This window comes from Talpa occidentalis, unplaced genomic scaffold (genome assembly GCF_014898055.3).
Source record: "Talpa occidentalis isolate TD23 unplaced genomic scaffold, MPIMG_talOcc4v2.1 talOcc4.4, whole genome shotgun sequence".
Classification (NCBI taxonomy): Eukaryota; Metazoa; Chordata; class Mammalia; order Eulipotyphla; family Talpidae; genus Talpa; species Talpa occidentalis.
The window spans coordinates 44,242,289-44,267,705 of record NW_023604295.1 but is presented as its reverse complement, the minus strand read 5'-3'; the positions used below and the strand labels follow the sequence as shown (position 1 = coordinate 44,267,705).

At 47.0% G+C, this 25,417-nt stretch overlaps 1 protein-coding gene across 1 annotated transcript in view; it reads left to right on the top strand.

The window, feature by feature from the left end:
* PDIA5 (protein disulfide isomerase family A member 5) overlaps positions 1-18,091 on the top strand; it is an 87,542-nt gene extending 69,451 nt beyond the window's left edge. Inside the window, exons 12-17 of the mRNA XM_054700512.1 lie at positions 4,061-4,131; positions 4,661-4,821; positions 8,225-8,355; positions 11,333-11,403; positions 17,397-17,531; positions 17,844-18,091. Of these exons, the coding sequence (XP_054556487.1) occupies positions 4,061-4,131; positions 4,661-4,821; positions 8,225-8,355; positions 11,333-11,403; positions 17,397-17,531; positions 17,844-17,924 (650 nt within the window). The 3' untranslated portion in view covers positions 17,925-18,091. The remainder of the gene's footprint in view (positions 1-4,060; positions 4,132-4,660; positions 4,822-8,224; positions 8,356-11,332; positions 11,404-17,396; positions 17,532-17,843) is intronic.
* The last annotated feature ends 7,326 nt before the right edge of the window (positions 18,092-25,417 follow it).

Sequence of the window (25,417 nt, the reverse complement as noted above, 5' to 3'; positions counted from 1 at the left end):
TGGAGGGGAGGGGGCATGTGCATGATACTTGGCTTGACTGCCAGTTATGCTGATAGAGGTGTTTAGTCAAACCAGAAATTATTTAGGTATAAGGCATATCCTTCGCCCAAAAAGAATTTAGTGCAGTTGAGTATAATTGAGAAAATTTATGGGTAAATGATGGGGTGAGTTTCCTTTGGATTAGATGGTCAGGGTTTTTTCTATAAAAGAGAAATTTGAGTTAAAGCCTGAAAGATATGAAAGGGTGAGCCATGCAACAACTAGGGGGAAGATGGTGTTCCCAGCTACCTCGTAGTAAGGGCCCCGAGGTTGAAATGAACATGGTGTGATGGGAGGAGAGAAGAAGGACCACAGGCTACAGTTCACTGGAGGGAGGGAGCAGAGTTGTGGAAGGTAGAAGGTCAGCTGATAAGGAGTTTGAGTTTTGATCTACTCTTGCTGGGAAACTGTTGAAAGCTTTTAATTACCAAGGGAATTTGATCTGATTTATGATTTGACAAGATGCCTGACTCTCTCCTAAATATCAGAAAGCAGCAATATGACAGCCACAAGGCAGTACCAAGTTAAATGCCATCGAAATATATGAATAAGAAGTATTTTGTAGGTAGAAGAGCAATGAGTCATTCAGTGGGGCTAGAATGAACTGGAGATTCAAAGCAGGGGCCGGTGGCCAAGCGGTCACTCAGCCATGGAGAGGTCTCGTCCATCAGGACAGAGGCTGTGATTAAATGGGGTGGTGCTGAGGTACAAAAGAAATTCAGGGAAAGCTCTGTCTTGTATGCCTTGTGGGGCTGCCCTTTGCAGGGAACAAGCATTCTTTTTATTTGGGCGAGACCTGGGAGATGAGGCCGGAAGTCCAGGAAAGAACCGTGAATACAAGCTAAAAAATGACGATGTTTTCCTGACATACTCAGCTACCCTCCCAGGGCTGTGACAGACATCGTGGAGTGACCACAGTTCTCCCTGGTGAGCACCGCGCAGTCTTAGGAATCATCTCTGGCCTGTCGCTGATAGAAGCTGGCAGGCAATATGGGGCCTATTTGCCATCCCAGCAGGGCAGTGCATCAAAGGGCTGATGGAGGTGAATTGTCGCCTCTCCAGGGGTCCTGTCACATTGACTGGGACATTTTAGACAGAAACAGTGGTTTGCTTTGAATGGCAAAGGCTGGCTTCTCTGGGTCTTCCTTTCCCCTACTCCCACTCCAGTGCAACTGCCTTCCTTGGCCATGGGCCCTGCTGGCACTGACTTGACAACACCATTCATATCCTCTTTAGGAGTGAGGATGGTCAGGGGAGCATCTTTTGCCTGCTTCTCCCATCTTCCACAGAAACACTTGGAGCCTGGGTCTCCTGAGACCTGCCCAGGTGTCCTCCCATATGCACTGCTATGCTACGTCAGCCTCATTCAGGCCACTCACTTCCTCCTCTGCAGGGTACACTGAACTCATGGGTGCTGGGCTCCTTAGAAGCAGCAGTGTCTCTGAGCTTCCTTTTCTTGCAGTCCTTAATGCAGGATGAACCCCTTTACTCTGCCCCAGTTGGAGGAGATCAGTCTTGGAGAGGAGAGTGGGGGTGGTCACCTGTGGCAGGGCTCAGGGAACTGTCAGCCTGGAGGCAGGCCTGGGGGCGTCCTTTTAAGTTGTAGAGCCTTTTCATCCTGCCATAAGTCCCAAAGTTTTAGTGAGAACCAAAAAAGAAAAAAAAATTTAAGTCAGTATGTTTTATGTTAAGTCAGTAGAATCTTCCCTAGGATATCCCATTTTCTCCTGACCTGTAGATTGGTGTGGATGGACACCAGACCCTGGACACCTGTGGGGACAACGCTGTGTGTTATTCTACTGTTCCTCCCACAGGAAAGTGACTGCTTTAGAGTCAGACTTTCCCCCAGCCTTGTCTTGTTTGCCTGGGGCTATGTTCAGGAGGTCCAGATCTCTGAAGTTATATGTAAAATTTGGAATTTATACACATCAGTACCAGAGAAGGGGAGGTGCTTTTGTTAAATTCTCCAGTGTCAGCACCCGGGAGACCCTGAGTCCTGCCCTGAGCTGAGGAAGATATTGTTTTGCTGCTGTTCCACCACTGCCTGAAAGGAGAGGCCCATTGGGTGTCCTGAGCTGGTTTGTGAACTGCATGTTTTCCTTCGGGGCTGGTTCAGTGAAACAGAGGTGTTCTATATTCTGTTGAGGTATATTCTGTTAAGTGGACTTTCATGGTCACTTTTTTTTTTAAAGATTGATTTATGTATATAAGAATCGGGGTGTAGGCCAGAGGTGCAGAGGGAGAGATGAGAGGATTCACCAGAGACAGAGTGGGAAGAGGAACAGGCAGATCTACTGAAAAACACTGCTGAGGGGTACAGCTGGCGAGATGGGAGAGTTCTACTTCTCCCTGGCTGGGGATTGAACTCACGCTGCAGTGGCTGCAATAGCTGTGCCACCAGGGAGGCCCCTCATGGTCACTCTTGAGGATCTGCATAGAATCTGTGTATGAAATTGTTTCTGTGGGGTAAACACATTTCAGTTCTCAACAAAGAACTAAAAATAAAAGAGCCTTTTTTAATCTGATTGTTTAGGAGTGACAAATAATTGTGATAGTGCTGAATGTTCACTTCTGGAAAGTAATATTCTTATATTGCAATATCATGATGACCTTAAATCTCTGTAGTTCATGGGGGCCCCATGTGGATTCTAGTCAGACCCTGAACCCCTAAAATCATATGTGACACTGTGTATAGTTCTGGAAGGAGGTTTTACTACTTTCATTATGATTTTTTAAAATATCTGACTCTGGGGGAGCAGAGTGTATTTGAGCGGGTAGCTTAATAACTTCTTTCATGGAGACAGTAAGGCCAGGCAGCTGCCCCATCCAGCCTGAGGGCCATCCGTTGGGGGTTCAGGAGCTCATTGGTTCCAGATGAACCAATAGGAACACATCTGGGGTCCCTTGCCTTCCTTGGTTTCTGGCAGTGGAATTGCACCCTGCTTAATGAGTCTGCTTTCCTCTGTGGCTGCCTCAGCCATCTTCATCAGGCTCTGTCCCTTGTCACTTCCATATGTCCTTCCACTTGCCTCCTCCAAGAAATCTCCAATCCCTGTCACCCTAGCTGTTGTCTACTAGTTATTTAATTAGGTCTGTTCTTTTCATTGCTGACCAGTAAATATTTATTGTGTGTCTATTAAGTAGCTACCCCTCTTGCCTCTTGGGAGAGAGGGAGGTATGGCAGTGGTGTGGCCCTGGGAAGCACACTCCAGCCAGGTTACTTGGTTTCCAACCCAGCTCTTTGACCTGTGGCTATGTATGTCACCTTGGGCACTTGGTTTTCTCATTTGTGAAGTAGAAATAATGTCAATTGCTATGTTGCAGGGTAATTTTTTAAATTTTATTTTTATATTCCCCATACAATTGCAACCCCCTTATTTTGACCCCAATCCCTCCTTTCTCTGCTCGCCCCCCAATAGTGTGTCTCTGGCTCATAGCTGTTAGTTGATTTTGATTTTTTTCTTTCTTATAGTTAATCTCTTTCCTGGTCCCTTATTTAGGTTTTCTAAATTCCTGCTATGAGTGAGACCATCCGGTATTTTTCTTTTTCTTTTTGGCTTATTTCGCTGAACATGATCCCTTCCAGTTCCATCCATGTTGCTGCAAATTGCATGTGTTTATCTTTTTTGAATGCTGAGTAATAGTCCATGGTGTATATGTACCACATCTTCTTGATCCAGTCATCTATTTTTGGGCATTTGGGTTGTTTCCAAAGCTTAGCTATTGTAAATAGTGCTTGCAGGGTAAATTTTTAAGTGCTTAGAGCAGTATGTGGCATATGGGTCCTATAAGGTATTGCCAGTTAAGGTTAGTAGTTATTTCATTTTTGCCTCTTGGGCCTCCCTCACCCACCTTTCAGTTGATTGGGTAAAAGGTTTCTTTTTTCTGAACTGATGTGCATTTTCCTTTTCTCTCAGGTACCCCTGATGTCTGGGGAAAGGGCTAAGCCACAGTACAGAGGTGGGGACATCACTAAGGCCTATATGCCTTGGGAATAGTCACTCTTGATTTCTTCCCACAGGGTGTGGACACTGTAAGAAAATGAAGCCAGAGTTTGAGAATGCAGCAGAAGTCCTCCACGGAGAAGCAGACGTAAGCTTCCTGTCCTCCCCCTCTCCCACCTTTATCTTCTAAAGAGCCAATGATGTGAATCATTACAGCTTCCCCCTGCAAGCCCTGTAGAAGCTTCCTGGAGGTCTGTGGTACTTCTGTGTCCCTGAGTAGACATGCCTAAGTCAGACGTGAGGGGCTCTACTAAGGATGGAGGGGTGTAGACAGAGTAGGGGGTTATGGCTCCATACCCTACCAGGTAACTTCAGATAGGCCATGGCTCTGGGGTGAACATCCAAGGTTCTTCTTTGCTCTGAGACCCTGGCTATTGGGAACAGCTCGGTCAACCCAGCCTAGTTGGTAGCGCAGATTTAACATTTCCATCTCAGCCCACAAGTGAGAAATGATGGATATGCCAAAGTTCAATTATTCCCTGGGGTTTATGAGCCTGGGGCCTGTGACCCCAGTGATTCTGGCAGGTTGAGTGGGTTGGGGCTGGCATCTGGGCTCTACTGTCTGCCAGCACCGCGTCTGAGGCTGTCATGCATGGTTGGCCTCTCCCCCATCCCAGAGCTCTGGTGTCCTTGCAGCTGTCGATGCTACTGTCAACAAGGCCCTGGCAGAAAGATTCCACATCTCTGAGTTTCCTACACTGAAGTACTTTAAGAATGGAGAGAAATACGCAGCACCCATGCTCAGAACAAAGAAGAAGATTATTGAGTGGATGCAAAAGTAAGTTTGTTCTTCATAGCACATCTTGACTCCTGGCTGTCAGCCCCTGGAGACAGCCTGGAGGAGATGATGTAAATCTTAGGGGGCACTGACTTCGACTCAGGACCAGGGGAGCCGAGACAGATTTGACTTCTGCACCTGAAGCCATCTCTGTTGTGCTAACCACAGGTCCTCCCCGAGCAGGTCCCTGGTAGCCTCCCCGGTGCTGTTTCTTCAGCTCCAATAAGCTGTGAGTCTTTCCCCCCCTCTCTGAGGCCTAGGTTTTGCTGTGTGTATTTTATTCCATCCCCTTTAAAGGAATGTAAGAAACACGAAGTTCTTCACATTAGAGCTGTACTCATTTAATTCCAGGCTTGCTAGTGGTTGACTGGGCCTTTGGTAATATCCTGCCTGTGGTCGTTAGTGTGTGAGAATAAAAATTTCAAAGAGCCCCTTCAGCCTGGGTATTGCTTTGCTAGGACTGCCTCAACAAGTAGCATAGACTGGGTGGCTTAGCAGCAGTTTCTTCTCTCACAGTTCAGGAGACCGCAAGTCTGAGATAAGAGGTTAACAGGACTGGCTTCTTCTGAGGTCCTCCTCCTTGGCGCATCTTCTCTGCATCCTTACAGGCTCTTTCCTCAATTGCTGTGCCCTAATCCCTTCTTAGAAGGATGCCAGACATGTTGGACTAGGGTATGCCCTACTTGAGCCCATTTAAATTACCTCTCTAAAGACTATCTCCAAATATAGGCCCCAGTGACCTCATGATTTCTATTCTACGGACCCCCTACTCACCCAAGGACTTTGGAACCTGTATTTCTAACATTTCCCCTCCTGTGAAGGGACTGTGCCATCACACAGATGCCCTGGAAATGGAGGAAACCATACTTAAGGGATGAAAATTGTTAATAGGACACAGTTGAATAAGCTTTCTCCTGCACACACTCCTCGGCACACATGCAGATGTGCTTACTCATACATAACTCAAATATTCAAGGAAATTTCCTCATTCAAGTATTGAGCGTAAAAGAAAACATATCTCAGCCTTTTCATTGGTTCCTGGAACATGGCATAGTGATGCCCATGTGAGAACCAAGACTTTGGCATCACAAAGCAGCATGAGAACCATGAAAAATAACAATGCTATGTGATCATGTTACTTTATTAAGACATTGGTCTTAAAACTTTAATGTATATAAGCATTATCCGGTATTGGGGTGCTTATTTGAAGTGCAAATCCGGGGACTGTTGTCCTGGATGTTTTGATTCAAGATGTGTGAAGGGGATGTTCAGCTTTCATGTTTTGAGAAACATCAGTTTTTGGAATGGGAGCAAAGTTACCCATAGGTTCAGGAGAGGCCCTGGCATAAGGAGATCAAGCTAGTGAGGTCCTGGTCTTGGCCTCTCCCACCTTGTCCTGCACATCGCTGAGGGTGGATTCTAAGAGTAGCTGTGCCTTTGTTGTAGGGAACAGGGAGGCATGATGATTTGCCTCCAAAAGGAACAAGGTACCCACTCCTCCAGGTCTTGTGGGGTCCGAAGCAGACTACTATTCACACCGCTGGTCCAGCCTCACTCTGGTACTAGACTGGTTCATCGGGAGGGCCTGAAACAGGTAGAGGTTTAGGCATCGTCCTTGGATAGAGAGCTAGGAAATCTAGAACCTTAATCTTGGCTGATATGTGCTTGGGAGGCCTGGCCACAAGTAGTGAGCACCAAGATATCTGCCCTTTCTGTGCCTGCTTGCTGCTTCTGAGCCCCGAAAAGCACTGAGGGCGAGAGCATGGGTTTGGGGGTCTGAGAGATCCGCACTAAGATCATGACCGACCCCAGCCATGTACTTATTGACCCACTAGGCCCCAGTTTCCTGTCCACAAAATGGAAAAAGTACTTTTCCATAGTCTTGCCTAGAGAATTATAGATAGAACAGACTATTGAGCTTATTGGATGATGTGCTATTGAGCACAGTGGATGATGTGAAAATACTCAGAGGATAGTCTTTTTATTATTCATGCCAGCTTTCATGTGGAGCTTTAACCATTAGCTCACCACCAAAGCGATAGTACCTGCCCAGCTTTGCAGAATGCTTTTGCATCTGGCGACCCATTTCCTCCTGAATCTACTGAGGCCAGAAATTTTATTCTATTTCCTTGATGAAGAAACTTAGGTTCACTTTGGTTAAGAGCCTTACCTAGAGACAAATAGTCATTCTTTTGGGTTCGCAAAGAACCCTTCAGGCGGAACGTGAATGACAGATGGCTCTGAGATGGAGCATTGAGACTTGTCTCCCAGAAGCAGGGTGAGCAGACGGCGTCTGGAGAGGCTGATGGTGTTTCCAGGCTTGCTCACAGGTGGCTGCACTGTGGGTAACTGAGCTGTGCCTGCCAGCAGGCCTGCCTGGGAAAGTGGGATTCAGGCTCCAAACAGAGCAGAAAGGTCAGGCGGGCACCGACAACCACAGAGCCAGAGCTCACGACAGGGAGCCTGGAGGATAAAAGGAAGAATACAGGAAGGCTGGGGGCCTAGGGGAGAGGTGGGAACCACGCAGGGTGATTCATGCTGCCCTGTGCTGGGTGCAGGGATGGATAATTCAGGAGAGGATGTCGGGGCACTAGGTACACACAACTCCCCAAGAACAATTCTCAGAAAAGGATGAGAGAAATGTGATTATAGATGGGGGCAGGGGAAGGGGGCAGCAAAGGTTTTTGAAAACCTCTGGACTCTACTTGTGTGAGGCAGAGTGGAAGGAGCCACTGGACAGGAAGAGACTGGAAAGTTATAAAAGCTTATTGAATGGCTGTCATTTATTAGAGCATATAGGCTTTCAGAAACAATCAGTCTTGACAGAACGCATGCTTCACATAAACCATCTCTGCTCTCCGTTAGGCTGCAGGGAAGTAGGTATTATTGTCCTCATTCAACAGAAGGAAAACTGGAAGCTCCAGGGTTAGTAACTTACCTAAGATTACATGTCTGCTAAGTTGTCTGGATTTGAATCCAGATCCATCTCACTCCCTGGCCCGTGCTCTCTGTACCTGAACAAAGGCTCAGGAGCAAATGATAAGGGAGGGCCCTTTGAGGTCCCAGAAAAGGTAGGCGGCTGGGGGAGCAGAGTTGCTTAGATGCCCATGGAAAGGAGCTAACAACCCACACCTAAAAAGATTGCCCTGCCCTGAAATGGGCTCAGGTCTTCCACACCTTCACAAATGGCTTTTTAAAGTTGCCTCAGAGGGAATCAGAGTATCTTTGCTATAGCACAGATTTGTTTGTGTTTAAACTGAGGTTTTACAATGGACTTTTAGATAGAATGCAGAGATTTCTTCATGTGTGCTCCCCCAAGTGTGTGTGTGTGAGGAGGAGGGGGTGCTTGCTCATTCACTAACCTCTTCTTATGGCTCTCTCCCCTCACCCCTGCTCCCTGCAGCCCTGAGGCCCCTCCACCCCCTGAGCCCACCTGGGAAGAGCAGCAGACCAGCGTGTTGCATCTGGCAGGAGACAACTTCCGGGAGACCCTGAAGAAGAAGAAACACACCTTGGTCATGTTCTATGCTCCTTGTAAGTAACTGGGCCACTTCCTCAGGGGCAAGGTAGAGGAATGCAGCCCGACAGAACTCTGGGCTCAGTTTGTGTCCCTGATTTCATTCCAGACTAAGAGATCCTTCAGATTCCAGGGTCTCCTCTCTCAGCTCTGTCAGGTTCTTTCCCTCAATCTGGGAAATCTTTCTCATGTCAGTGCCGAAGCCCTCTACTTCTGTTTGTGGCAGGGACCTCAGTCTTCTTGTGTCCCTGGGGTCTTCCAGGCTGCCTGCCTCCCTCCTGGCCACTTCCTTCCACCCCTTGACTCCCTCCTCTTCTACAGGCACTGAATGTGCCTCTAAACCTTGAAATTTAGCAATGTGTACTTTAGCCTCTGCTTCCACCTCTTTCCTGAGCATCTCTGCCTGGCCCCCTACAGCTGACCTTCCAAGTGGCTGTGAGGCCACTAGGTGGGAAGCTGTGGTGAAGGTTCAGTCACATTAATTCCAAACCCTCCCCCAACTTCTGTTTTAATCAAAGCTTAAGTTGAGGAAGTGACACATCTGCTAACATAGGTGTTTGTGACCTCTGTTTTTTGTGTAATCCCATTTTGAAGTTGTGAATTGAGACTTAAAAGGAAAGACTCAAATTTCCCACCCTTCTGTTGCCTTTCTCTCCCCACCCCGCCCCAGGTTACAGCTCAGCTTAATGGAGTGGGGATAATAAAAGCTGCACTTATAGAGAAACCAGGCAGCTCAATCAAGTCATAAACCCGCTGGGTTGTAGCCAGCCCTCCTGTTTGCACCCAGCCTACCCCCACTTTTCAAGTGTCAGTAATCCATAATGTCTCTTCTCCACTCTCACTGTGTGGGAGGGGTTTCTCCTGGCCCCGCCACCCCCGGCCTCAAACCCAGCCCTCCAGACGCTAACATATCGCTCGCTAACATATTACCTTTTCTTATCCTAGTGGAACTTGTTCTCTCTCAGTTTGTTACAGAGCTTCTTGCTGTCCTCATCTGTCCTTGGAACATGTCTTGAAGGCTGAGTGGATTTTAAGAAGTTAACATCTTCCTTCAGGGCAGAGTGGGGCACAGATCCAAGACCTGAGAGATTCATGACTTGCCCAGGGCCTCAGTGTTAGTGACAGTGCGCCTCCTTTCTCTCTGTCACAGACTGGAAGAGACTCAAGTAAGAGCTTTCTCAGCAGCGAGTTAGAACCCGGCCCTAGAAGTCCTTGAACAGACACTGGATAGACTTTAGAAAGTCCAGTTGAACTGCTCCCCCTCATTTCCCCCAGCCCTCTGGACCTGAGCAATGGCCTCTCTAGCTCTTTTGGACTGAGGGGCTTTCATGATAGATAGGAAAGTCCCACTGATCCTGGGACAGATGTGTTCCTAAATCCCCAGAGATTTGGGAGTGGAGCCTCCTACCTTGTTGGGGTGCCAATGATGTCTCTCCCTCCCTCAAATAGTAGCTTTATGCTGCATGGTATCTTGGGCACTGGATACAAAGGCAGGGGCAGGGTCCTGCCACACCTCAAGTCAAGGATCACTCTGACAAGAGACATCTCTAAACGAAGTGCATTCAGGCCCAAGTCACTGGTCAAGAGTTTGGCAGCTGGAGTCTCCCGTCTACCTTACTGCACTTCCCTGAACTCTGCCGCTGACTCCTGAAATGTGTTCATCAGCAGGCAGAGGGGGCGGGAGACAATTCAAAGACAACCAACCTTTTAAAATGTTCCAATGATAATTCCTCACACAATATTCCTCTGTACTTGAGCAAAATGTTAGAAGAGCAATTTTAAAATGAAGGTTTCAGGGCCTCCCTGGTGGTGCAGAGGATAAGAAGCAACCTATGAAGCCATCCACAGCCACTGCAGCATGAGTTCGATCCCTGGCCAGGGAGGTGACCCACATGGCACAGCAGACCTCTCCTGACTCGCCCGCTGCTCCCCTCAGCAGTGTATTTCAGTAAATCCACCTGTTCTGCTCCCCACTCTGTCTCTGGTGAATCCTCTCACCGCTCGCACCTTTGGCCTGTGCCCCAGTTATTGTATGCATAAATAAATAAATCTTTAAAAATAAAATAAAATGAAGGTTTCAATAAAAATAAGGGAAGGAAAAAGGAAAAAATTTTTTCAATGATAAAAATAATATATACTTACAATATTTAGTATATAATATATACTTATATATAAAGAATCTAAATACTAAGAATGATCAAACATACCTAATAAAGGTAGGTATAAAGTAAAATGCAAAAACCTGCTCCCCATCTCTCCTCACCCCACATACCCCTCCTCTCCTATTCACTACATAAATCTTCTCTGCTACTGCTTTGTTCTCTCCTGTTCCGCACCCCATCTGCTTGGAATATTCTGGCATGGTGACTGCCCATCTTAGGCCAATATGGCTGAGTCTCTAGAAATGGAATTTTCTGTCCTGTCCTCAGACTTTGTTCCTCTCTCCCCACTGTGGAGGGCTTCCTGCTACAAGAGGTGGTGCCTTTTTTTTTTAAGAGCCAAAATTACAAAGTCTTGCCTCTTGTGAGGCATGTTATAAGCATCTTTCTGCCCTTTCTGTAATAGCCTCCCCTTCTGAATACATATCCTCCTTTTCTAACCACAAAGTTCCCTCTCCACCCTGGATCAGGTTCTTCCTAGCTCTGGTGGCAGTCCCATGTGGAAAGAGCTTGTTGAGCAAGCTGAGGGGTCTCCTCCACTCTCAGCCCACTTGGACTGGTGAATGATGGGGGGTGTGGGATGGGAGGAGTGAACTCTGGGCAGGGGTAGACCAGATGGCTGCAGTTTGGACTCCTATAGTCCTCAGCTGACAGCAGATGCACAAGGTGGTGCTTTGAACGGCAGGGCTGATGTGTGGACCCTTATGTTGGGATGGGCAGGGGTTGGGAGTCAGATGAATCCCTAAAATCTGTTGTGTGGGGAGAAGCTCCTGGAAAGGCTTCTCTGAAGACTCTGGCAAGGCCCCTGGCAACATTCCCTCCTTCTCTCACGCAGGGTGCCCACACTGTAAGAAAGTCATCCCGCAGTTTACTGCCACTGCTGACGTCTTCAAAGATGACCGGAAGGTAAGGACACCCCTCCTTATCACTTGTCCCACCTCCAACTTTGCCCTGCCACCAATTCTTGGACTTTCCTCCCTTCCATGCAGGTCGCCTTCCCAAACAGATTCTGCTGGGGATTCCTGGAAACCAGGATATTTTTTAATAAGGCTAGATAGAGCAAGCTGAATTTAACTGCAAAATCAACTTAAAGGGATACACTAAACTGTTTTAGTCCTTCCTTGGAAGGGAAAATGGCCAAAGGGTCATCTACTTAGTATATTTTTGGTACTTGAACCCTGTTACAGTAGTAGTTGTAGTCACACATTACTTATATAATTAAAAATACAAATAAAATTGTCCAACAAAAGCCAACTGGAGGCGGCACAGTGGAGGAGAGCAGCACAGCTTCATCCTGCCTAAGTGAAAGGCTCCTGTAGCTGCCAGCTGATACAGCATAAAATTAACAAGCAGGAACTACAGACTGGATTAGAGTTGGGGAGTGGGGGCCCCCACACCAATACCCCAGGCAACTCCAATTGCCAGGGCAGTGCTGGTGGAGGTGTGGTTGGTGCTACTTGGCTGCTGCTAAACTGTGTGATCTGGGAGAAGTGGTAACCCTCCAGGCCTGGAGTTCCCTTCCCTAAAGTCACGGTGCTCATCCAGATGATCTCGAAGACTCTTCCCAATCTGATACTTGGTCATAAGAACCTCTCCCCAGATCCGTCCCGGAAACACACTCACATACACCCAAAACCAAAATCACATTAGCTCTTCCTTCTTTTCCTGGTAGCTTCCTTAGGTGGGGCTGGGGCATGCTGGATACTCATGCCAGCACATCCTTGAGTGGGCCCTGAGGGAGTGCCGGACTTGGAGGGTGAGAGCTGGTCCGAGGCAGCAAGTTTGAGGAAGACAGGCTGGGGCATAGGCATGTGTGTGGAGAGCGAGGACAAACTGGGGACTCAGATCCTAGGTCCTTTCCCTGTACTCAGGGAGCCCTGTTGTCACCCATAAGCCCTGGAGGTGCCCTGAGAAGCAGTTTAAGAATAAAAACGTTTTCTTCTCTCACTTGGCTGGCATCGAGAGGGCCATGGCAAAAGGGCTTCCCATCTTCCATCTCCTTTCCTGCCCCACCCCCGTCTGCCTCCCAGGGCCTATGCACAGGATAAGGTGGTTGCTTCTGCTCCGGGAGCTCCAGGCAGGGACGTCTAGCACATCTGGGCTGTCAGTGCCTATGGGGCTTCTCACAACCTGAATGTTAGTTGGTGTGGGGAGGTCTTTATACCCTGGAGTCAGGATTAGATTGGCAGTCAGTCCATGTCAACCCCCATCACCCCTCACCATAACACTGGGTACTGTGGACAGAGAGGAGAGTGGCTGAGGTAGGGGTTCCCCCTTTGTGAGGGGATGCTGAGGCACTGCTGATCTGCAGAGCCTGGGCTTCCCTCATTGGGCCTTGCTGGTGTCACCTTGCTGGTACCAGATCCAGAGTGGCTGGGGAAAGCCGGGAGCTGGTTCAACTTTTGACATGACTCCTTTTTCCCAACCACCACAGAGGCTGTGATCCTGGGGGCTGCTCTGTAACCATAGGGAAACATTGTCTCTGGGCTGGGAGGCTAATGTTGCTGAGTGGCAACTGTCAGATCTGAGTTCTAGGAATTCGTGATTTTTAAGAGCAGGATCTTATGCTGAGCACAGGTGGGTATTTGGGAACTACTAGCCTGCCCAGCCTCTCCTGCTCATGAAGGGTCATAGTGTAGAAGGAGCTGTGTCCCATGACCGAGACCATCTAGTGGGTCACTGTCAGCCAGAACTAGGTCTTCTTCCTCCCAGCTCTTCCTGATACCCTGTGCTGCCGCCTCTTAGCCAGAATTGTATTTTCTTTCACCTGGAAGCCAGTCCCTGTTTCTTCCCCAATCAATATGCAGTTGGTTGTTCACTTCCATTTCCATAGCCAAAGTCAATATTAGCTCCTGCAGAGATTTATTTTACTGAATCAATAAAGCCATGCGAGGCAGCTCATATTTTAGCTGGGGAGCCTCCATCCCCTCCCAGGAGCTTGCTGGGGAACTTTAGCAGTTGACATGCTCAGTGGTGAAAGGGCTGCACGCTGGTTATGTTAGAACGATGGCCACATGGAAGGGGCTGTGGAAGACCAGAACCTGAGGAGGAGGACTGGCGGGTGCTGGCAGCGCTCAGGGGACCCCTGGGCTGGCAAGATGGGTCTCATCTCTCACTGCACATAAAGTGTCCCCAGCTCTGACAGTGGGGGTGGGAGACAATAGTGCCATCCTAGGCAAGAGTGAAGGTCATCCCGGGGGGGGGGGTCAGTGGATGCAGTGGGAGCCCCTCCTTTGTCATTAGCCCTGAGGCTGCTTTAACTAGACCAGTTTTACTTAGTCCCTTGTGTTTACCAGACTGTCCTTCTGGAGGAAAAAGTCCTTGAGGGCAGGGACCTCATTTATCCTTGAATTCCCCATACTCTTGACACCTGAAACCTCTATTAATGTTGACTAAATGAGGGAAAAATAACAGATTTGATATTTCCTGAGAGCTCTTAAAAAGCACGATATCACGTGTCTTCACAATAGCCTAATCCACTAGGTACTATTCCTGTCCCACTTGACAAGTGAGGAGACTGAATCGCAGAGAGGTTAATGACCTTTCCACATGGAAAGGGATAGTGTCCAGATCAAATAAATAAATAGATATCATCAGAATTCTCCCAGAAATGAACTCAGGGCTTGGGGGTCTCACTTTCAGGGAATTTATTTGAGAGGAGGTCTCTGGAAGCAGGCAAAGAAGTGGAGGAAGGGAGACCAGACAAGGTAGGAGTAAAGCAGGTATATGAATGAGCAGATTTTTGTGTGGGACATCCCCAGGGGACCTCACTAGGAAGCCCGGAAGATTGAGGACTCGTGAACTCAAGTCCCATCTATCACCAGCCTTATTTCTATTTTTTTTTAAAGATTTATTTATTTTATGCAAGATCTGGGGTACAGGTCAGAAGCGCGGGAGGGTGAAAGAATTCACCAGAGCCAGAGCGGGGAGCAGAACAGGCAGACAGAGCGAAGACACTGCTGAGGGAGCAGTGGGCAAGGCAGAAGAGGTCTGCTGCGCCATGTGGGGTTCTCTCTGGCCAGCGGGGAATGGAACCATTGCTGCAGAGGCTGCGGACAGCTTCGCAGCGCGGCGCTCAACCGCTGCTCCATCGGGAAGGCCCCAGACTTAGTTCTAAATCCTTGTGGCCCAGACTTGCAGGTGCAGTGGCAAGTCCTGGGCAGAAGGTCAAGGGAGGACACTAGCAGCCCTCTACCGTGAAACAAATCTAGAAGTTACAGGTGTATATTCTGTGCTTTAGGTGAGTCAGTACAAATCATGAATGGGTATGAGGGGGACAGGCATTTAGACAGGTGAAATTGGGATCTATGAGAAGAGGTTTATTTGCTGCCTTCTAAACACTGCTTTATAGAGAGCCACTTTCATCTCTTCTCCCACAGAAACTGGGCATGGAGGAACCTTTGCAGCTAGAAGTAGCACTCTGTGTCTGCAACTGGCAGCTAGGTGAGGTGATTCAGAAGAAGTACACATTTTTAATTTAGTAGATTTATAAAGCCATATACTACATTTCCCACAGCTCCGGGGCATGTATACAAATTAAATTCATAATTTAAAGTGGATGCAGGGAGAGCAGCAGCCAGGAGCACCGCTCACCAAGCACTCAGTGAGGCAGAGGAGGGCTGGGCACAGAGGCCCTCACTGCCTGGCATTGAGGTCTCCCCTGGGCCAGGCCCCCCAATTCCTGCCCAGAGAAGCAGACCCTCTGGTTACTACAGAAGCATCCACCTCACTCTTTCTAAATAATTCAGAAAACGCTTTAGGGGGAGAGCTGAAGGTTCTCAGCAGCCTGAAGAGGCCAGCCTACCAGCCTGGTGACTTAGGTTCTATGTATTGGATGCTGAAAATCAGCAAGTTGAAGCTGCCTAAAGGAGCCCCATGTTGCCTGTGGGAATTCAGGGCAAGTGCCGTCAAATCTGGCTTTTAAAGAGAAGCTGGAGCGTCAAACATTATATAAAATTTCTGGCTTGGCAGCTAATTCAGATTTTTTTTCCAACTCTATGTGGGCCAAATAAAACAGGACTGAGAGCCAGACATGGATTGTGTGCAGTGAGTTTGCAAACTCTGCTCTAAAAAGTCTTATTACTCTATAGAATGTTACATCCTAAAGAGGTGGAAGGGATGCATGGGGTGCATGAGGGGACAGATGTGGTTCACAGGTAAACAGAAAGCAGGCCAAACCCTATTCTTACTCTGCCAGTCCCATGCTTACCTAGTTGAGAGGTTAGTGACGGTAAGCTTACTGTTGGTGGCCTGTAGGGCTCTCCTCCTGGAGAGGGGGCCTCTGAGCAAATGTAAATAACCAACAGCCTAAGAATTGTGTGAATCATGGATATTTAACAATCCTAGACTCAGAGGTGTGGTAACGGTGCAGTCTGGGTTCCTTAACAGGATCCTGCCTCGGAGCCATCACACTCACCCCTTGCTCGGGTCCTTGAGGAGGCTGGACTTTCTATTAGGGTGCTCTTTCTTTGGGCCTTCAAATGCCTCCTCATCATTCAGGTCTCAAATTAAAGTTACCCCCTTGAAAAAGCCTCCTTGGCCATACTGGCAAAGAGATATCTTATGGACTCACCCTCTTGAATTTCTTCAGAGCATCCACTCTTGGACTCTAGGGTGATCTCATTTATATGTCTATTATCCGTCTTCCATCAGTAAAAGGCATTTGCTCTATAACTGGACTTTGACACGGTCACCCTGTCCCCTAACATCTAGAGCAGGCGTGGCAGCTGGCACGGCTTGGCTGAATGCTGCCTCCCACGAGAACCTGCTACCCCTCCTGTGTCATATATTGCCATTAGCTACCACTTCCCCTCCTTCCCTGGTTGGTGTTCTGCAACAGGAGAAAAGCTCGCAGTGTCTGTTATACCTTCTTATTCTGAGAACAATAAAGGATAAGGAAAAACTTCCCAGCATATGAGATTTGTTAGATGAGCAAGAAGAGGAGCATCCAGTTTGGAAGCATCTTTCTGACCAAAAACTTCCATTGCTTTAGTTATCCTGCACTCTTTCCCAGCTCCTGAAGTGTGCTCCCTGGCTGGGACTTCTTCACCTCTGCTTCTGGCCTCGGCTCAGATGAGAAACTGGTCAGAGAGCCTTGACTCTGCCCCCCTGGATCTCTTGGCACCCTGAACTGCCTCCGTCATGCCTATCATGCCGTGGGAGTCCCTGCCTACTCCCTGGCCAGAGCTGAGCATCTAGCAGGACGGCCTGGCGAAGAAGGGGGGAGAGTGGTGTGGAGGGGAGCTGGAGCGCACAAGTCCAGTAGCAGTTAGCATGTCCTTGCCGCTGACTAAGTCAGGTCCTGTGCCAATTCACCTCCCCTGAATCTCCCTACTCAGTCCTCATAATGTCCTGACAACCTGGCTATTGTTATTATCCCCACTTTACAGATGAGGCAATTAAGGAACCAAGAGGCTTAGTAATTTTTCTTAAGTCTTAATATGCAGTCAAGCCTAGATTTGCACCTGGGAAACTTGACTTCAAAGCTCTTGTTTCTTAACCTTGATACTTCACTGCCTCTCAACAGATGTTCAGGAAATATTAGTTAATAGATGAATGAATCCCACAGTGCCTCCAGTAAGCATCACAAAACCTGTGTTTACAGATGCTTTCAAATCATAATTTCCTTAATGATCATTATATTCTTGACTTTAAAGAGTAATCTAAGGGCACTCCCAGCTGAGTTCCTTAACCTTACCCATCTGCATTGGCAGTTGAAAACTGGCAGCATCAGTCTCACGGGAGCTCTGAGCTGGGGTGCTTTAGTTCAGTTCATCCCTGTATTTGGAAAGAAAAGTCAAAGAAAGCACGTGATGTGGACATGCAGTCTGTGCAGAGTCCAACCTCCGGTCTCACCTTGGTGGTGCCCTGCACTGACCCTCACTATCTTCGGCCTGTAGATTGCCTGTGCTGCTGTTGACTGTGTCAAAGATAAGAACCAGGACCTGTGTCAGCAAGAGGCCATCAAAGGCTACCCCACTTTCCATTACTACCACTATGGGAAGTTTGCAGAAAAGTATGACAGCGATCGGACGGTAAGCTGGGGAGAGGCTCTTTCTGCAGATGGGCAGGGGAGCGGCCATTGAGAAGGGGCAGCAAAGGGAGGCTGGCAGACACCACAGGAGGCACCTGGACTGTGAGCTTTGACACTCAGACCTCAGAGGACAAGGTCTCTGAGCCCCCTGGAAGACAGCTCCTGTTCCCAGTGTCAGCTGCCCGCACAGCTCTGCCCACCTCCCTCTGTCCAGCGGAGTGAGGGGTAGCAGTCAGGAAAGGGAAGTGAAGAGAGAGTGCACATCCATCCGTGGCTAAAGTTCCTTTTTGTGTTCTCCTCTCCTTCCCTACAGGAACTGGGATTTACCAACTTTATTCGAACCCTCCGGGAGGGAGACCATGAGAGACAAGGGAAGAAGAAGGAAGAGTTGTAATTTCTGCCTCAGAGAAAGCTTTTCCATTACACTGTGAATGATCCCTGTTTTGTTGTTCTTTCTGAATTTCCATGTTCTGAAGACAGAGTTTTTTATAGCCAGTTATGGCCATTTTGTACAATTTTGAAATAAAATTAAACCAATTGTTTGGTGGTGTGGGTTATTTCCCCAGAGCGATAACAAAGATAACACTCTAGCTTCTGTTCTGTCGCATCCTCTTCTTGCAAGTGGAGTGCTGTGCTCCCTGTCATGTCTGCAGAGACACGTGATGGCGGAAGGGTTGGGAAGGAGAAGGGGGCATGGACAGCTGGCCCCATCAGTCATTTGAGAGCAGATCAGGGAAATTAGACCACAAAATAGCCTGTTGGAAGGTGAATGATTGTGAGAGAAAATACATTAAGGTCATCAGGCAAAGTGGGGGTGCTGAAGCAAATGGTAACCAAGCATTAGATTTCTCTAGATCATTATGGTTCCAATTTTGGTGTGTTTTCCTGGAACTCATTTCCATATTTCCTTTTTTCTGGCTATTTCTGTCTTCTCTTCCTCTGCAGTCCTTTCCTGCTCTCCATTTTAAGAAAATCAGGTCTCCACTTCAGGGATACCTACAGGGGTTGTGTGGGGCCTGAAGGGGCATTCAAAATGGGGTAGGGGGTCTCCCTGGTGGCGAAAGGGGTTAAGCACAGCGCTGTGAAGCTATCTGCCGCCTCTGCAGGATGAGTTCCATCCCCAGCCAGGGAGCTACCAACATGGTACAGTAGACCTATCTCACCTGCTCCTCTCAGCAGTGTATTTCAGTCAGTCTGCCTGTTCTGTTCCTCACTTTGTCTCTGGTGAATCCTCTCACCCCCCACGCCTCTGGCCTGTACCCCAGTTCTTTTTTTTTCAAAGATTTATTTATTTATACAAGCACTGGTCAGAAGTGTGGGAGGGTGAGAGAACTCACCAGAGCCAGAGTGGGGAACAGAACAGGCAGACTGACGAAATACACTGCTGAGAGGAGCAGCGGGCACGGCAGGAGAGGTCTGTCGCACCATGTGGGACCCTCACTGGCGACTGGGGATCGAACCGGCATTGCAGAGGCTGCGGGCAGCTTCGCAGCCCAGTGCTCGACTGCTGCGCCACCAGGAGAGGCCCTGTACCCTAGTTCTTGTATGTGTAAATAAATAAATCTTTAAAAAAAATGGGGTAGGAGCCTTTGTTCAGCTGCCCTCTCTGCATACTGGCTGGAAGGGGTGGCATGGGGGACAGATTGGTGTAGTCTCCGTGCTCAGATACTGGGTCTGCTAATCAGCCCCCTGCCCCCACAGTAACCCAACCTCATACCACCTCTGTGACCAGCACCACCCTCAGTGCTGTGACACCTCATTCTCCCTCCTGCCTGTTATGTCTTTCCAACCCTCTTACCGTCAGTCCTCCAACTCTCTGCATCCCTTAGCCCCAGTGGGGCTGCCCTCTGTGTGTGTGTGCCCTGCTGTGCCAGGTTTTGTCTATACTTCCCCACGGGGAGTGAACAGTCTCATCCTACAGTCTCGAATTCAGTTACTGGGAGCGGTGCCAGCCCTGGGTTCCTTAGGTAGTTCAGAGATGAGGCTGCTGAAGCTGCAGTACTGGGCACTTTGGTGTCCTTGGGGGAGTTGGCATGAGAACAGCCCTCATTTCCTGGATGGGCCTCCTCCCACTTTCCTGCTGCTGAGTCCACTGAGCAGAGGGTCAGAGCCACTGAGTCTCTCCTGGCTGTACTCAAAGCACCTTAAAGTAAAACTGAAGGTTTGAACAGCCCTGGTTCAATGCAGTGTCCCAGCTTCCAACCCCTCCTCCTCTACCCCACCCAGTTCAACCGTTCTTTCCCCCCCTAATCACGTACTTCTTAGCATTGGGGCCTATTCTAGCCCCAGGTGGGTGGGTATGAAAGAAAGCAGCTTACTTTTGAATGCACATTCACTGAACTGCTTGCTTCATGCCATACGCTGTCATCCAGGGAACCACTTAATCCTGACTCATTCCTGCAGGGGGCTCCAGTGAGAGCATGTGTGCCCATGGACTTTCTGAATGGCTTTTTGAAATACTTGTGGGAGGGACATGTTTGCTTGTGTCTTCAAAACGAGTCTTTTTTTTTGTTTGTTTCCCCAAAATGCACCTTTAAAATAATACCTGACAAAAACACTTCCTGGCTGAGGACCATCTGTGCCCACCTTCAGTCCTAGCTATTGTAGTTCCTTTACCTTTTCATATAAATTTTAGAATAATTTTGTCTGAATCTGGGATCATAGCAGGACTTACATTTTAAGCCTGCATAACAAAAATCTCAAATAATTTAGAAAAATGTATAGAGGTGTGTGTGTGTGTGTGTGTGTATCCATTCTATACATGTGTATATACATATATACACAATAAAACAAGACAAAATGTAAATATGTAATGAATCTGTGCAAAGGGTATATACAACTTGTTATATGTAATGAGATTACATTAAAATAAAATAAAAAGCATTTCTATCCTCAGATTATAATGGAAAAAAGGGCACACCCTAAATAAATAAACCTAGCCACCCAGTTTAGCAGGGAAGAGCTGAGGTCAGAGCCCCCTAGGCTGCCCTGCTTGGGCTCTCAGTTCCTTCATTACCCCAGAGAGGGGCACAGAAGTTGTCTGGAAGTCTGATGAACTTGCCAGAAGGTGTCACCACAGTGAGAACACAGGCCAACCTCAGGGGTCCACAGCAACAGCACAAATGAGGTTTCCTTACTGTTCCAGAGAAAGAAGGAAGGGCCCTCAGGATGCCGGGATCAGAGCCAGTTGCCCCTTCAGCATCCACCCGGCCAGGTGCAGCCTTGACCAGCAGAGGGAGCAAAGAGCTGCGAGAGACCTGGTGTGGATCTAGGTCCCTTCTCCCAGGCTACCCAGGGGACAAATTGAACCTTTGGCCACTCCTCCTGGGGAAGGGAGAAGGGGAGCTCTAAAAGTCTGAGTACTTACCTAGTCATCCTGGAGTTACCTACAGAAAACACTCAATTGATTGGGTCAGAGGTATCTCTGTTCCACCAATATACGGTGTTTCTGCCACAAACTTCCTCGAGGTAAACCTGGGAATTTTAATTTTTAAAGACCTTTGAAAATTGCATTCTCGTCATAATTATAAGACCCCGTTAGTCCAATTGCTTTTTTTTTTTTTTTTGGTTGAAAATTCATGTCTCTTTTTTTAGCCTGACTGGATGTTTTAGATTCTATTTCTGTCTCTGGCAAGTTTTCTATCTTTCACTTCATATCACTTGCAAGTTTGATAAAGGTTAAAACATTGTGAAACATAGAGTGTAGCCCAATAGCAATTTCCTATCAGTCCTTTAGGTCAGCATCCCCAGGAACAGTCATTCAGCAAGTCCCCACTCAATTCTCTTGGCATCCAACCCACAATTTCCAGCCTTTCCCAAAAGATAACAATAAAAGATGCTGTCAAATATTTTGTTGAGGTCTGAGTAAACTATATCTACCACATTCCTCTGATGAATCAATCTAATAAACCCAGTGAAAGAATAATCATCCTTTATCCTTACAGTTTGGAAGCATTTTGAATCCCATTTCATTCTGTGCTCATCAACTACATGAGTTGGGACAAGGAGTTTAGGTAACTTGCCCAGGGTCACAGAAATGGTAAGTGGCAGAGCTCAGATGTAACATGAGGTTACTTCCTCTCCCATGACCAACAAATCTTTTAGTTGGTGATGCTTCCTTCTAGTGGTTGTTACTTCCTTTCTAAGCCCCCAGTAATTATTATTGAATTAACCAGAAAAATGCCTGCTCAATGAGTTTTCCTTTTCCTGGACCATGACTTAACTATTTTCAACATTGTTTTTTTTAAGATGTACTTTTATTTATTTATGCATACAAGAACTGGGGTACAGGCCAGAGGTGCAGGGGATGAGAGTATTCATCAGAGACAGAGTGGGGAGCAGAACAGGCAGATCTACTGAAATACACTGCTGAAGGGAGCAGCAGGTGAGACTGGAGAGGTCTGCTGGGCCATGCGGGTTAGCTCCCTGGTGGGTGATTGAACTCATGCCACAGAGGCTGGCCATAGCTTGATAGCACTGAGACTTTAACCCTTGTGTCACCAGGGAGGCCCCCATTTCCAACATTCTTTCAGGTTTCTGGGAGATTTGTTTGGATCAAAAAATATAAAATTATTTAGGGCCTCCCTGGTGGCACAAGGGGTTAAGACTTCAATGCATGAAGCTATCGGCACAAGTTCGATCCCCAGCCAGCCACAGAGCAACCTACATGGTGAAGCAGACCTCTCCTGTCTCGCCTGCTGCTCCCCTCAGTTCAGTCAGTCTGCCTGTTCTGTTCCCCACTCTGTCTCTGGTGAATCCTCTCACCACCACCCCCCACCTCTGGCTTATACCCCACCTCCTATATGCATAAATAAATAAATCTTAAATAAAAAAAAATATTTAGAGCAAACAAGTGTTTTCCTTTTATTGTGTTACCAATAAAGTGTTACCAATATCAATTTTTTAAAATTTGCTTTTATTTTGTATCGCTTCTTTGAAAAATATCAATACCTAATCAATATCCAGATATATGTAAAATATGATATATATATCATATGTAAAATTTATATTTTGTTATTTACATTGTGTGTGTGGATAAACACATAAACTGCTCACTTTATTGCCCTCCAGTTTCACATCCCAGAAACAACCACTATTCTGGCAAGTCTGATGTGCATCCTTCTGAGTGTTTTGGTTTTTTATTCATAAACAAATGTGTAATATGCTTCTTATGTGTATGTATGTTTGTGTGTGCACGGATAGTTGCATGCATACATAGAGTCAGAAAACTCTTTTCCTCTTCCAAATAGTATATAAATTCACTTGTGTTTTTCCTGGTATTTAAAAATGCATCTCAACTTTATTTTGATTTAACAAATGAGATAGGAACCCAGCCCTGTTCCATTACTCTACCTGCTCCTGTTTTAATTACTTTTTTATTTTTAGAAGTTTCCAGGCTGTTTTTGTGGGTTTAGTTTTTTAGTTTTTTTTTTTAGTTAAACTTTCTGTCTTGGATTTCAGTACCTTCTAACCAAAGATCATTCTATGTTGTCACTATAGTGCTCATACCCATTGTCAGAGCAAACAGAAATGAAAGTTGTGGAGCTTCACTTTCTTTTCTCATCCATCAACATTATGCAGTTGGTTCTCAGCAGTGAGCCCAGATAGCCTTTCTTAAACCTCTTACTCTGGAGTTGATTATTATGCAGCTTTTTATTGTCTGTGTTTTTTTTTGTGGGGAGTCTCAGTCAGCTGGGCTTTCCAGGAATCCTGCCATGTCTCCCTGCACCCTCCTGCTCCTGGCACTCTGTGATCTGAGCTTTTCTCCAACTGGATTCTCTTTTGTATGTCCTCCTCTGCTTTTCACAGAGATCACTTCCAAATGCAAAGTTAAAAACTCATCTTCTTGGGTCAGAGCTCCTACTGTGAATATTAGAGAGAGGACATTCCTTTTATAACAGTCACTTCACAGCCTGAACAGAGAATTGTGCCCTCACAGACCCCACAGATCCCTCTTGTCTCAACCCCAAGTGCCATATGATAAGGAAAAGGAATGAAAGGATACCACCAGCTTCTTGAAGTTGGAAATAATCCTGAAAGGCTAAATTCCCTACAATCCCCAGACTTTTCTGCTGTTCAGCTCTTTGGGGAAAGGATAAACTGACATCCTTGCCCCTCTTTTCCCACACACAATGGTTCTTCAATTGTAGCTACACAACGAATCCTCTGGGCAGCTTTAAAGACTGTCAGAGCCAAGAAAACCAGAATCTGAACCAAACTGAACCAAAATCTCTGGCAATGGGACCCTGGCGTTGACATGTTTCAAAAAATATCCAGATTGTTCTAATGTGCATTTGGGTGTCCAAATCAGTGGTTTGAGTACTACAGGCCTCACCAGCATACAATATATGCAAACAAAGGTAGAAAAACTTTTTAAAAATCGAAGGAGGGCCTCCCTGGTGGCGCAGCGGGTTGAATGCTGCGCTGTGAAGCTGTCCACAGCCTCTGCAGTGCTGGTTCAATTCCTGGCCGGCCAGCGAGAATCCCACATGGTGTGGCAGACCTCTCCTGTTGCACTCGCTGCTCCCCTCAGCAGTGTATTTCATCAATCTGCCTGTTCTGCTCCTCTCTCTGTCTCTGGTGAATCCTCTCACCCTCCCGTGCCTCTGGCCTGTACCTCAGCTCTTGTATAAAAATAAATAAATCTTTAAAAAAAAAAATCAAAGGAAAGAAATTTTCCTAACAACACTCTTCTCCAAACTGTTGGAAATTTTTTGTTGTGCTTGAGTAATTAAGTTGCCTGTGATCTATTGCTACCTTAAGTATCCTGAAAATTGTTTCTAAAAAAACCCAAAACACTCTATAGGAAGCTATATATGTAAATCAGTCTACATTATCTGTGCAATGCAGGATCCATGCAGCTAAAAATATCTTGGCTCTAAGACTCAAGGCAGCAAAGTAAGTGATGGTAACAACACCACTATATTTGTCTGGACCACAGAGTGAGCAGCAGCACATGCAGAACATGAGGTTTCAAATGCTGCCACATCACTGAGTGTTCAGCCTGGCATCGAAGCTGGAAGTCTGCCAAGCAAATGTCTCCACTAACAAGATGTTAAAGCTTCCACAGACTCAGACATTAATTCTTGTCATCTCCCAACTGCTTTCAAACCTTCCACTTTCTGCAACATGGAAAGAAATGGGTCTGGATTTCAAAATTCCTCTATCAACAAATAAACGAACATGTGAAAGCATAGAGGGGCTTATCTGAATGCAAGCAGACACTGGGATTTCAAAAGTCTTTGACATGTTGAAAAATAAAAGAGGTGTCTGAAGATGGTAAATTGCCAGTAGCAGTTGCTCATAGAATGAGTTGGAAATAACCAAGCTCCATCAGCCAGGGTGGGGAAGAGGTTGTTTTGCTGCATAAAGCTGCGATGGGATCTGGGCTGGTAACTTTTTGCTCTCCTTATATTCAATCTGGCCTCCAGTTTTCCGCCACACTTTCAGATGTCCTTAGGGCTTCTAAATGCTGAACCTGCACAGCGTTCTATAATGTGAGTCTGCTCCTGGACTTCACTGACAAGTTGGGCTTCTGATCTGCTGAGCCGGGAACTACCCACCAGCATGACCCATCTAAATACTGGCGCCAACACCATTCTGCCCTGAAGAGTCATGGTTCTCATCCTCCTTCTCACAGGGCACTGCTGTGGATCTTCCATTTGGAGGGCTGAAAGTTCATACTGTTTGGAGGCTAAAATGAGTGATGATGGAGGTTTAGAGTAGAAAATTTGGGATGGAAGCTTCACAAGGCCAGAAACAGGAAGTGGGGGTAGAAATAACTAACTTAGTCATTAAAACAACTATAGAAAGGAAAATCCCCAGGCAGAGACTTCTATAGAAAATATTCCTAGACATAGACCAGAGGTGGGGAGATGGAGATTGAAG